Source organism: Ruditapes philippinarum, unplaced genomic scaffold (genome assembly GCF_026571515.1).
Source record: "Ruditapes philippinarum isolate M1 unplaced genomic scaffold, ASM2657151v2 ctg659_1_1_1_1, whole genome shotgun sequence".
NCBI classification, from domain to species: domain Eukaryota; kingdom Metazoa; phylum Mollusca; class Bivalvia; order Venerida; family Veneridae; genus Ruditapes; species Ruditapes philippinarum.
In genome coordinates, this window is record NW_026859266.1 from 284143 (window position 1) to 299333 (window position 15191).

Sequence of the window (15191 nt, forward strand, 5' to 3'; positions counted from 1 at the left end):
CTAGGCTCATATTGCTGTCGATTAAATATATAATGAATAATTCACTGATTGCACAAATAAACAATCACGTTGTGATCATAACAACAGAAACATGTCTTATAAAACAACTGACACATTAAAGGTTAAACAACTAGAAATATTAACGTTTGCAATTTTTTGTTTATAACACACGCACATGCATGCACGCACACATGCACGTACGCAAACACGCGCACACAGACGCACATACACACACACACATATATATATGCTTTTATTTCTATCATTTAGGGTATTTTTAGCTCGACTTATAGAATACCAAGAGCTTTTTTACCAACCCTAGCGTACACTACCAAAAGCCCGTGCCTCTAACATTTCTTTTGATAGAATCATAGCCCTTTTAAAACTTAGAAACTTCAACAATATGCAGGCTGTTGTTTAACTATCAAGAACTGAGAATAGTCGAGCACGTTGTCCATGATGTATTGTACCTCTTAATTTTATAGTTTGCTAATCATATTTTGCTCATCCTACAAAACCGTTTCACTTTTTTAATGTTTTGCTCAAGCTTCTGACAAATAAGCATTTGTTACCCAAGAAGAAAACAATCCCAAATAGTCTTGAAAAAGGCCTTCTTGTTTAAAAGTTTTTTAATTATAAACCAATTATTACTCTAAATCTATAGTCGAGTCGTATTTGTGCTGTTTATCAAATAAAGTATGCCTCCTGTAGCTCACCGAGTCAATTTGAAGCATATTTATCGTGATGAGAACAGTAATTTTGGTATTATATTTTGAGATGTAATGTTCTGCTTTAGGTTCATGTCGATTTGAAGACACAGGTGAAGTATTGAAGAACTTAAATTTGGCATCTGTAAATTTGTTACACAATAGAAAATCATTCATTACGAATGTAAACAATAACGAACACAAAAAATTGTTAAATAAGTATAATCAAATTTTCATCCAGCAGTGAATTCAATTCAAGCATTTCGAAAGACTTTTCAAATAAGATGGTAAAAACGATTAAAGTATCTAAGCCACAAAACTCTAGTAATCGCGACAGCTAATCGAGGACCTGCAAAGTTAAATATAATACAATTTATGTCTCTTGTGAAACATCGATTTTAGTGAAGAGTAATCCTTGTTTGATAATAATAATAATAATAATTAGTATTAGGTTTTAAAATGGTTCACAGATGTAGCAGACTTAATATAATCAGGAAGGCCGTTCCAAATACAAGATCCAGAATAAACAAAAGACTTACGAAATTGTTCAGTATTTGGTCTACGGGTATAAAATTGAAAAGCAGATGATATACGCAAAATGGGATTATGAACATCTGACGAAAAAATGAAATTATTCAATAAATAGGAAGGCGCCTGATTATTCATTATTTTAACCATCATAATAACATTTGAAAAAAAAACCTTTGTGCGGAGTTCAGAAAAAAGTTCAGAAGGAGTGTCATAATCTTTGTCTAGAATTTGTCTTGCAGCTCTCTTTTGGAAATTAATTAGTTTATCTTCTATAAAAAAGAACCATTTATTTACGGCATTTTGACATTAATATTGTGTCGTTCATACAGACAACATAAATATCTGATGGCTTTTTCTTTGCATGTGTTAAACTTATCGCTAAGTATTTAAATTGTGAACAAAATGGATAAATCATCATATCTTAAAATACATTCATACTTATCAAAATTAGATTTTTGTATTTAAAGAAGACCACACAATATCGATTACTGTGCATTCATGTTGATCATTTTATGTTTAAATAAAAGAGAGGAAAACGACAAGGGTTGGTGTCTCAATAACCACTTCTTGTAAATTCATTTATGCTAAATAATTCAAAAGACTCATCCGACAGTTTAATTTTTAAAACAATTAAGAAATCACTTGGCGATATCACCACAAGATATACTATCTATTTGACACTACTAGCACGAGATTTAAAGGACTAGCCTTCGCAAGATGCCTCACTTGTGCATTTAAACAGTGTAACACCTATGGACACTCTACACTTAAGTTGAAAATCAAACAAAGCAGGGTCATGCTTTCTTTTCTAAACAAGTTAATGTTGTCAATAACTTCCATCTACCAAATAAACAAAAACATATTGCCAATACATTTTATAATTTATTGTTGACCACAATACAACATACATTTATAATAAACAAAATAATTACTAACAAGTATACTAAGTAATTCATGCCAAACGTACTGATATAATATCAATAGGATCAAAATGACATTGTACATTCTCTGTTGGCCATTTATAAAAAGAGATCACTATCCTTATAGTGATCACAGGCCACACTTTTGTTAAATTTCATACAGTTTGTAAGTTAGTTTTATATATAATGGCAGTCTCGAGCACAATTACTTTTCTTTAGCCTTTAATATTCATATATCAAGGACACATGTAATTATGTACGATCTCAGTTAAATTTAGGCTTTTTTTTGCAATTTCTAAATGAGTTCACTTTTTATGTGATTTCTTTCATAGTTGTACCCAAAACATACAATAAACACTTAGAAATAACATCAGGCCAGGTCTTTATGATTTTCTAATTATTTCATTTTTTAAAAACAAGCCGACACATGAAAACTTACTGCTTCCGAGGGATCACTTTGTTTCCAGATTTTTATACTTCACAACAGCAGGTGTCAAGTGCTGTGTGGCAGCTGTAAAAAGTTGCCCCGTACTTCACTTCAGTGTTGTTATATTTTTCTGGTCCTTCTGGATCATTGATGCCGGCACTATTAAGTGTTGAGAATTGAGTACCGCTCAAGCCGGTGCAAGGGGGCGTGAGGGATGTTGACTTATTAATTATCCCTCATGTACAGACCCAATAAAACCGAGTCTGCATTTCTCTTGTAATTTTGTTGTGATTAATGCTTCCGAGGGATCACTTTGTTTCCAGATTTTTTTACTTATTGTCCATGAAATCAAAACAAAAAATCTACAACAAGTAACTCACAAGCGGAAAAAGTAGACTGCTGCTTCTCTTATAGTATTAGTGCAATTTCAATGGAACTTTACAGCATGGATCGGTACCTCAAGTACATGCACATATTAAACATGTGTCTCTTTTTTGGTTGAATAATTTTGGGTTGGGTTTAGACCCTTTTGGGCAGTTTACGATTTTTTAATCTCTTGCTACACATGCAATTGGCTATCATCAAGCGACACATGTGATCACTGATAACTCTTGTGTTTTAGTAATGGGAAAGTTTAAATATGAGTAAGTATTTCATATGTTATAACTGAACAAAATCATCAAAAGATATTTTATTTTGAATATCAAAATTGTCAGAGTAAAGTAGAAATTTACAAAAGAAGTAATTAGACTACATGCAAGATATATTTTATATCCGACCTTTCTTTATTTATTTTGACACATAAAACCCAATCCAACTTGTACAATTTTCTAGTTTGAGCAGACGACGCATGCTAGCTCTCTATCTTGAACATATGGAGGACATGGTAATGATCCACATTGTGCCTTCACAAGGTAAAGAATGTGTTGATTATTATTGGCTGCACCGTTTGGTAAAAATTCTGGCAGACTATCCATGCAAATATGATTATATGAACCTAGCCTATCATCCATTCCTGCCATTAAATACCCAGTGTATTCCATATGCCAGCCGGGAAAGCAAGTTGTTCTTGCAGGAACCATTAGAACAGTCGACCTCAATGATTTACAAACAGCACAAGGCGTGTCTTGTTCGCTAACAGGATACGCAAATATGCCACTTGGTTCTACAATATCAATTTCTGTACCGTAGATAAGCGATGATGGCTTGCTCTTTCCGGTATAGTTTGCCCACGAGGGGTTACTTGGGAGACATATTGTGTCACTTCCGCTTCCTTTCTTGTTATAGTGTTTCCCTGCAGTATATCCTATAACGACAAGTCGAAACATTGATATATTTTATACACAATGCAAAAAATAAATAATTAAATAATAATAAGAAGAAGCGAATTTAATGCAAATGAAAACTAAAACAACTAAAACATAATATTAAATTTTCGTATTGTAAATCAGTGGCAATCTTTCTAAATGAAACATTCTAACACTATCGGATTTTTTTTCTATATAGACAAAGAAGGCCCGAAGCGTGCATTATTCTACAACAATGCACTCGCCGTTCTTATTATCTCCCTGTGTATTTTCACATTGACGGCGCCATTTTGTTTGAAAAATGTGATAAATAAAACAATTTCTGTCGAATTTTGTTGTGAAAACTATCTAGAATGAAATGAAATGGTCTAACTAAGAAAATAAGTCCGAACACCAATATCTTTAATTCAGTCGTTAACGCTGTACAGACGTTTAAAGTGTTGTTTACGTGACGTCACAATGTAGCGCCAAACAGCACGTGCAAAACAATCAAATCAAGTACGCTATTTTAATGTCGCAAACGAGTCAAATTTTACATATATTTCACTTTTAATAATTTGTATTTCGTTTGGAAAATTATAGACTGAAATAAAATAAACAAACACAGTTTTATCAACGTTTTAAAAATTCGTTATTCTCAAAATGTTTCTACACACGGTAGATTTAACGACAGTTTTTTTTCAACCCACTGAAACGGCCTTTCAAGAACGTTTCTATGGGAAACTCTGAGGCGAAAACAAAATTAACCACCAAACATAAAGTCCAAATTTATAATAATAATTATATTTTTTCTTGACGTGTTAGAATGGAAATAGATATTAATTCTTCGTGCATTGTTGTATAATAATGCATGTTTTTCGTTCAAATGCTTGGTACTAATTAATCAATCAGGCCTATCGGCCTTCGTGATGATATTACTACGCATTTGAACTCAAACCGTGCATTATTCTACAACAATGCACTCAGAATTGATATCTAATTCCTAAATAGAATAATGTGTCATATTAAAAATATCCTTTTACCGTTGTAAACAAGAGTTGAAGTGTCCGGACAAATATTACGGCCCCATCTTACAAACACCGCTCCATTGCCTAAAATAGAAATGAAGAGTACATAAATCAAAGCGTTCAATTATACAAACAAGGATCGACAAATAAAAATGGAATACAAGGACATGAACCTCGTCCAAATATGTGAGTTCAGTCTTTAAAAAATATATCATAAATTAAAGAAGGGTGTGTGATACTGCTGCGTTTTTTTAATAAAATATTAGGGGGTGGGGGGATCAAACATTATGGTTCAAAAAGATCCTGTTACAATTTTTTATGAGTTTAAATCATAAATATGATGCTCGAATTAAGATTTATCAATATTGTATGTTCAAAAAAGCATTATTTATAAAGATATTACCAAATTTAACAATTTTTTTCTACAAAGTTAATGTCAAATTTTACAGTAAGACTTGAATGCATATATTTTAAAGATTACATATAATATGCACAAATACTTGCAGTACTTCTTTAACATATTCGTCGATGTCTGAATTTTTTTTTATTTGTATAATTATGTACATAAAATTATATATTATTTCATTTATTGCAGTTTACCACTTTGATCACAATATACATGATCTTTAAGGGAAATCATATTTAACTTATACCATTTGGGAAACTAAATGAAAAGGAACAAAATAATATACACATGAAAGAACAGTTAAACATGCTTGCATTGTTGACACGTGTGAGTGCCATATTATTTCTCTTATATTTAGTCCTGTTTTGATGATAATTAGAAGAGACTGTGTTCCCCAAACGCCGATCTTTCTTTTTAATTTTCTTCCATATGTTTATACATTACTTGACAGCCTTTTTCTCATTCCTTAACTTCTCTACTGCTGTTTTATAGGAAAACGTTGTCAATGTCAAAACAAGCCTTTATCTATCATTCAGGTTTTTAAAGAGGTATCAACCATTTACGGCATTTGGACATAAATGTTGTGTCGTCCATACTTACAAAATACACTTTACCTTCACTTGACATTTTGCTGATAATGTTGCGCTGTTCCTGCATAACATGTTCCATCGTTTCAATCTTTTGCTCGAGTTTCAGGACTGTTTTAAGAATTTCATAGTAGGGGTTACACGTAGGCTCCATAGAATGTACAAATAAGCAAATATTTCCCCAAAATAATAAAATCCAAACCAACATGATCAAGTTTTGTTTAGCAAACGTTTTACACTTCAGGTTTGTTCTAAACAACCTTTTATTGTAAAATAAAGCGATCGCATCCGTGTTCGTAAGTGGAAATACTTGACTCAAATATTATAATATAAAAGGATTAAACAGAATAATAGATAGTCTGTAATTGTAATGGTAAAAAGAAAAAAGTAATAGAGACATCATCGAAACACGAGGCTATCTTATTTGTACGAAGGGGTGTAGCCCCCGAGTATAAATCGAATTGCCGAATGTTTTGCTGTTCTTTTTTTTTGTATCATAGTAAAAAAACACGTTCCCTGTTGTCACAATATGAAACCCCGGGAAAAAGTAATCAATGAACGAGCATCTATATGATATTTCTGTCGCTTTCCCTTTCTCCGTCGTCACAATCAGTAAACCCCAAACAAAATGAGCCAATCAATGGGCATGCTCTGGAGTGCGGGTAACTTATATATGCACTTTCGTTAACACACTGTGCATGTATAAGTATACGATTTAACTCTTAAACATTTCCAACAGAAAGATCCCCAAACTATTATACAATTACGAAATAGTTTGTGTACATGCATTGTTAGTTGCACTTTCTTTCTTATTAATTAATATCTAGTTTTAAATGGCGCTGATGTAACTTTGCATTTTTCTTTTCTAAATCATTGAAAGGGGAGTTAATCTTTCAACCTTTTACCCAAATAAAAAAAAAAGAAAATTATCTCCCTTATAAACATCAAGTATATTAGGGCTGCCAGTACTAAATGTGTGTATACAGACAATACAGACGACTATCGAATAAATAATCTTTATTAAGGTAGAACACCCCTAATGTGCACTATAAGGAACTGTGAAATTGACAACATAGGACAGTTAAATGCCTTAAATGTCACCTGTATGCAAAATTTAAACAAAATTTATCTTGTAGTGTTTGAATTATGGACACTTTTCTGAAATAAAACTTTGCCATTAGAAGGGCTTTTCAGAAATGAGGAAACTCTAAATAAATTATAATATCATCATTATGAAAAGTGTTTTCCTATTGCTCATTGTTAAGAAACGAAAAATGACATTCAGGTAACAAATTAAGCAAGTCAAATGATTGTTTTTTAACGAAATGTTTATAATATATATAAAAAAGTAACCCTATCCAACCCACTTTCAACACTTATTTGACCATTTCCCTTTGTAAAAAGCCTTATTCAAAATATCCCTAAAATTACTATAATCAGGCGCTGTTTTCAAAGTTTGCCTAAATTTTCTTAAAGGTGTATTGGTTGGTCTTGCAAAAAATAAAATATTTTTACCGTGTAGTTTTTATTTTATTAAACTTTGAAAATATCTGGTATCATATTTGCTATTAAAATTGGCATTATTTAGCAAATAAATACATACAATAATTATATAATAAAAATGAAACACTTTTTTCTTCCATTAGGGATCTGAGAGATTCATAAAAAAATGTTAAAAAGGAAAAAAAAAGATAGAAAAAAAGGTTGCCCCTTCTGGGGTTTTAACCCACGCCCCTCAGTTTTAATACACTTGAAAGTGATTCTAGCCTAATTGAATACTCTTCAAAGTGGAGATAGTGCATTAGGAGTGTACTACCTTAAATTTACTTTTATATAGGTGAGCAATATAATAAAATGGAAATAGTATTAAGATGTGACATCCTGCATTCAAGTATTGACAGTATAGTAATAAATAACATAAACGTAATATTCTTGTTTTAAAAGTGCCATTAAATCAGCACGACTTAAGAAATTACAATCTGATTAAAATCAAGTATGCCTCCTGTAACTTATGTACAGATCGAGCGAACTTACCGAGTCAATTTTGTAGCAAATTTATCGAGTTGGACAAGGAGGTGAGAACATTAATTTAAGTGTCATATTTTCAGATGTAATGCTCTAATTCAGGTTCATTTAGTATTGAGATTCAGGTATAGTATTGAAGAACTTCAATGTGCCAACCAACTGTAAATTTGTTACTCTAGAAAGTCTTTCATTACAAAAGTAAACAACAGCGAAAACAAATGAGTTAAAAATAAGAATAATTAGATACTCATCCATCCAGAAATGAATTTATTTCAAGCTATCCGAAATAGATTTTTTTTTCAAATCACGCAAAATAAAATTGAAAACAAAATTGTTCCAAATAATATCTGAAAACCATTAAAGTATCTAAGTCTCAAAACATTATTCACCGCCACAGCTAATCAATGACCAGAAGAGTAAAACATAATACAATGTATGTCTTTTGTGAAACATCGACTTTATTGAGGACAAATCATTTGAGCCGCGTCATGACAAAACCAACATAATGGGTTTGCGACCAGCATGGATCCAGACCAGCCTGCGCATCCGCGCTGTCTGATCAGGATCCATGCTGTTCGCTTACAAACACTATAACAAATAGAGAAACTGATAGCATACAGCATGGATCCTAATCAGACTGCGCAGATGCGCAGGCTGGTCTGGATCCATGCTGGTCGAAAACTCATTATGTTGATTTTGTCATGACACGGCTCATTTTCTGATACAGCAGAAACATCTGATGCCTTTATCTATGCAGTTTTTTAACATATCACAAAATATTTAAATTAAGAACCATAAAGAAGTAACACCTCTTCAAAAACGTTAATGTGAACTTTTTAACTTGATGAAGATCGTACAGTATTGACATACGGTTCATTCTTTAATACAAATTAACTACAGAAATTACACTCGCATTTTGCCTTAAGAAGAAATATTTGAAGTAGCTCGTCGATGTCAGATAGATGTTTATTAAAATTCTGTTTCTATTATATATTATCATTACATTGAGGGGGCGTCCGTGACCGAGTGGTTAAGGTCGTTGACTTCAAACAACTTGCCCCTCAACGCTGTGGGTTCGAATCCCGACAGGGACTTTGGATTCTTTCATTTGAGGAAGCTATCCAGCTAGCTTAGGGAATGTAGGTGGTTCTACTCAGGTGCCCGTTCGTGCCTGAAATAATGCATGGAAAGGCACCTTAGGTCTTCCTACAACAGTAAAGCTGGAACGTCGCCAAATGACCTATACTGTGTCTGTGTGACGTAAAACCCAAACAAACAATCAAACAAATAAACAAACATCATTACATTGAATTACACTTGCAGAATAAACCATATTAATGTCATTGCCATATTATACAATGCAAATATACATATATATAAACATGATCCCTCGGAAGCATTAATCACAACAAAATAACATGAAAATTGCAGATTCGGTTTGATTGAGTCTGTACATGAGGAATATTGAATAAGTGCAACATCCCTCACGCCCCAAGCACCGGCTTAAGCGATAATTCGAGCGGTACTGATTTTTCAACAAGTGCTGGCATCATTGATCACGAAGGACCAGAAAAATATAACAACGCTGAAGTGTAGTACGGGGCAATTTTTTACAGCTGCCATACAGCACCTGTTGTTTTGAAGTATAAAAATCTGGAAACAAAATGCTCCCTCGGAAGCATTTATCACAACAAAATTTCATGAAAAATGGGATATTGCAGACTCGGTTTGATTGAGTCTGTACATGAGGGATAATAAATAAGCGCAACATCCATCAAGCCACCTAGCGACGGCTTGAGCGGTACTCAATTCGAGTGGTACTCAATTCTCAACACTTAATAATGCTGGCATCATTGATTCCCCTTTTTACCAATCAAGATAACGTAACAGTTGCATTATAAGCAGCAAAACGGGGTACAGAAATTTCATTTTCAAAACAAACTTTCAACTATACAACAGTGTTTTAACTTTTAGTTAAAAATAACGAAAAACAAACTGAACCCTTTCGATGCCAGAGGGTTATTGTTTTATTGATCACCTATTTGCCAGAGGGTTTTCTAAAAAATTACTATATTATTAATTAATATAAATATTATTATTTATTATTAGTAATATAATAATTATATATGTTTTCAAATCTGTGAGTATAGTAATAATTATTGTCTATGGTATAATTTTCTTTATATTTATTATTCTTCTTCTTCTTCTTATTATTATTATTAATTTATTATTATTACTATCATTATTATAGAAACGGCTAAAGCCGTCCATATGGCAAAAACACCGAAAATAACAGGGACGGCATAAGCCGCCCTATGACAGTGAAATGGTTAATCATTTTTTTCTATCTGAGTGAATAAATTAAAACTTCATACAGTTTTTTTTATAATTTATTCACTACCCGAATGAGTATATAAATTCCGGTTGAGCTAGTTTTTTTTTTTATTAAAGTCTTAGGTGTTGTAATAATGTTTTGCATTAACAAGTTAATGTTTTACGTAAAAAGGAAAATATTGACATGAATGTCATATTTATTCTTGAACTTTTATATCCGCTGTTTAATTAATATTTGTACAAGTACGACAGGCATCAATTTACATCGTATTATTTGAGCCGCACCATGACAAAACCAACATAATGGGTTTGCGACCAGCATGGATCCAGACCAGCCTGCGCAGCCGCGCAGTCTGAACAGGATCCATGTTATTTGCTTACCAACCCTTAGCATGGATCCTGATCAGACTGCGCTGGTCTGGATCCATGCTGGTCGCAAACCCATTATGTTGGTTTTGTCATGACACGGCTCATATATATAAATGCATGTATTATAATGTTCTTCTGACTTAATGCCTTTACAAATGTATATCTGCATGCAACATAACATTAAAATATACACCTAACCGGCAACCATTGGTAACCTAAGATGTACCGATGAAGGAATTACAAACATCCGAAATCCAATTACCAAGGAAAAAGGGAGAACACTTTAATAAGCATACCTATTTCGAATGCGACAACAGTACGTGTCCATGCTAAATCAAGATCTTGTTACTCATTCAATTAATACTAATAACAATTTTCTGATTTTTTTTGTTTTGATTTCGTTATAAGAAATGTGTAAAAAATCAGAAAAGGGGAGATTTCTTTAGATCAAAGAGCATTTTTTGTTTTTATGGTCAAGTCACTGGTAATATCAAGTTGCATTTTGATTTTTTTTAAATTTTATTCTATTACAGAATACTATCCCCTTCAGGGTATTCTGTACTGCACTGTTAACATACTTGTACTATATTATTTTACTTTAACTTGACATTACAAAGAAATCACAGGCACAAGCAATACAGTTTTAATAAAGAACAGAATAATTACATGCAGGTTCCATCATTTATGTAACTTTTAAATTGTTATCAAATAAAGGTAATTTTTGGGACGTCATTAATACTGTCAGGTGACACTATTGCGAACATATGATATAAAATAGTAATTACATACAACCCATATAAGTTAGATAACGTTTTCTTAATTGTAATGTTATTGTACGTCTGGTATTTTGAAATATTAATCATTGTTAATGAATATATTGCTGTGCATTTTTGTAAACAATCTCAGTTGCTCACGGAAGAAATTCTTTCCTAAGCACAAAACAATATATTATGTATGAATTATTTATATACAAATATGTGCTTGCATGTGTCCATGCGCGCATCTGTATGTGTGATAATTAGGTCAGTTGGAATTGTGTTGTGATACTGAATAAGTATGCTATAATCACAGTATGGGACCGTAAACCGGATAAAATCGTGAGTCAAAACAAAATCGGGAGAAAATGGCTGTTTGTCTATTTTTCTAAAAATTTATATGTGAGTTTTTGAAAACAGAGGTTCAAGAAAACTGCTGATTCAAAACTTTTATTTAATAAAAAAATGAATATGTTTGTGCTTGGGAAACAATCTCGTCCGTGAGCAATGGTTTACAAAAAACTTCATATATCGCTATTGTGTTGATATATGTACATATTTCACATCTGGTATGTATTAAGAGATATAAAGTCAAACCCAGATCAAATTAGTGCCATATGAGTTGAGAAATCAGATTTTTCCCCAGATATTTTCTCCGATTTTGTTTTGACTCAGAACACGATTACATCCGGTGTACTGTCCCATACCGTGTTAATACAAATCAACATATCAAACAATCATGTTGGACGTATTTATCACGTAATGTTAGTGTACATGTAATTTATATGTATACAATTAAATCATCATTTTCAGTTCGACTTCGTTATTGAAGAAAAATAGAAATAACACGAAATGAGGTCATTCATGGTGACTTCAACGCTTATAAGCTCTATAAAATTTAAAATTCAAGGAAAGGCACAGAAAGGGAGCTATATGATAAACGCAAAAAAAAGTCAAAATACATTCAAATATATCCTAGTTTATTTATATGATTTAAAATGGATAGGTCTACAATAGGCACATTCACGGTGCATATCCATATCGGTACCCTCTTTGCGAAATCTACTCAAACGGTACCTTCTTTGCACATGCACAGGCTATTCTTTGCTAAAAAACAAACCAGCGGTGGATAACAATCCACATTATGCTCCTTCAAATAACGAAAAGAGGTATGTCATGTGGAAAATATGTATACCACGGAGCATTTGAATGCTTTATCTTCGAGTGTTTATTGCAGTGTGTCCATTTTCAATTATTGCAACCCCACAATAAGCTACATACAATCAATGTCTTGTCTCGCCCATCACCTTGACATATTGTTTCGGGCTGAAATGAACCACTGGCTTGATTATATATGCTTCATACCTATAACATATGTTCATTTATACATAATATTCAGGAAAACAGCAGTTATTAGTCAAAAATAAATGTAAAATAAATAAAATCACCATACTTTCGATTTTGCAGCGAAACAGGCCACCTCTTTGTTATTGATTTTTTATATCGCAGGTACCCTCTTATTCAATGTTTTTGATACATGGGTACCCGTCCTAACACTGAACGTATAGAAGCTAGAAACGCGAAAGATCGAATTAGACTTTATAATATAGGTAGTCGGAATTCGACTTGAATGGGCAGTTCTTATTTAAGACAGGCGATTCCTGCCACTGACCAGTTCTAAGATTAAGCATCATAGGCTACAAATGTGTTCTTCTATTTTATATATTCAGTTGTGAATAATTTAAGTCCGTATCATGACACTATAGTATATATACGTACATAAAAATAGGAAATATTACATGCTTAACGTTTAACGCAAATAAAAGCGTATGTCCTGCTTTGAGGGTACCCGTGTGTTAAAAAATGAGAAGGTACCTGTGATATAAAGAATTCAAAAGCAAGAGGTAGCCCGTGCCGCTGCAAAACCGAAACTATGTTGTTTTTTTATGAATTTTACATTTATTTTTGATAGTGTACTGCTTTTTGTCCGAAGGTGATATTAATAATTATATGAAATATGTATGATGCATATATAATCAAGCCAGTGGTTTATTTCAGCCCGAAACAATATGTCAAGGTGATGGGCGAGACAAGACATGTCGATTTTATGTAGCTTATTGTGAAATTGCGGTACTTGAAAAACGGACACATGACAAATCAGCACATAAACTAAACATTCTAGTGTTCCGTGGTATACATATTTTCCACGTGTCATACCTCCTTTCCTTATTTCAATGAATTTTTACTGGCTTGTTATCCATCGATGGTTTGTTTTTACATGTAGCAGAGAATGGCCTGTGCATGTGCAAAGAGGGTACCGTTTGAATAGATTTCGCAAAGAGGGTACCGCGTGACATTTGCCATAAGTTTTTCAAACATTGATAAAACAGTGGAAATGTATTACTTGGATGTTCCTATAAAATGTTGCTTGAAAAGAAAATGTGAAAATGTTGATAATTAGAGAAGCTCTATGTGATTCAAAATGAACATCCTTATTATTTTAATTTCAGCGTAGTTAAATATAAAATTGAACACAATTATGGCAAAATGTAAAATAATTTGACTCGTATCTATGCACTTATCATTTACACCTTGGTGAGCATAATGCCTTCAAACGTAATAAATACAACGATATATCAAGGCTACAAAATCTGTGGGAAAATGTATGATTATTTTGTTGTATCAATGTTTCAATACTAAGTATAGGTTAGAGTGCATATTGGGTGTTCTTCGTAAATAAGAAAGCTAAAAAGGAGCGGAGCTTGCGAAGCAACTGTAGCTTTCTTATTTACGAAGAACTTGCAATATGCGCTCTTACCGGCTTAGTGCTCCGACCACTTGCGTTTTATAATATAAAACGTCCAGTTTATATAAAAAATGTTCTATTAAAATTTGAAACCTGAAAATTTGAAAAATCCTCGTCGTTGATTGACTTAAAAAAATTTGCGAGCACTAAGAAAAAAAAAGAAACAACAACAACAAAAAAAGAATATTGTCTTTTAATCTCCGCATCACGGACCGGATTAAGCAAACAAGAATTACTATCTTAATACCTATCCCGGAAGTACGGCGTTGACACAACGGCGCTTATCTTTCTAAGAAACGGATTGTTGCCAATGTAAATAAATATCTTTCAATCTGTTTAACACTCCTTTTAACTTAGAAAAAAACATGATATCACAAAATAAAATTTGTTGATTGTGATAGACTATGTCATCTAAACTTACAATTTTGTGTGCAAGTGACTACATTTTATTAAGCTGCCATATTGAATGGTACAAAGAGTCGATAACGTCATTTTGCACGTGCACTCATTCACCCGTCCGTGGAAAAAATTGCAGAATGTAATGACCTTCATCTTGTCACAATGACCTTAAAATACCCTAGAATTTTTTCTGTATACAGTAACATAGGTATTAATGGCATTATGGGCCTTTAAAATTTTTCTAAATCCAATTTTATTTTCATGAAACATTACATATTGTTTTACTTCTCTTTTTAGAATAAAAGTGTCTTTAAGTTTTTATACTTTCTTGAAATGATTGTCAGAATTGTTTATAACACAATTGTATAAAGACAAGTTTAGCTGGTTTCCGAGGAGGTAACCGGTTAAATGTAAATCACCATAATGACGTCATTCTTTCTATTCATAGATTTTTAAGACTGCGATTGGCGCCTAAATGCACGTAAAAAACACAATTTTGCTAGACTGTGAAATATTTGAGATTTTGTTATCATTGCAAGTCAGATAAAACAAGCATTTGTTTCAAATCACCTCGACATATACCTGTAACACCTAGATGAATATGCTTTCGT

At 32.5% G+C, this 15191-nt stretch overlaps 1 protein-coding gene across 1 annotated transcript; it reads right to left on the minus strand.

Moving 5' to 3' along the window:
• Nucleotides 1-2107: 2107 nt before the first annotated feature.
• On the minus strand, nt 2108-6176 carry LOC132755891 (short-chain collagen C4-like). Its single transcript, XM_060746826.1, has 3 exons — nt 5920-6176; nt 4915-4983; nt 2108-3891 (listed from the first exon to the last, which is right to left on the minus strand). The coding sequence occupies exons 1-3, from the start codon at nt 6098-6100 to the stop codon at nt 3416-3418; spliced, it is 726 nt and encodes a 241-aa protein (XP_060602809.1). The 5' UTR covers nt 6101-6176; the 3' UTR covers nt 2108-3415.
• Nucleotides 6177-15191: the final 9015 nt, after the last annotated feature.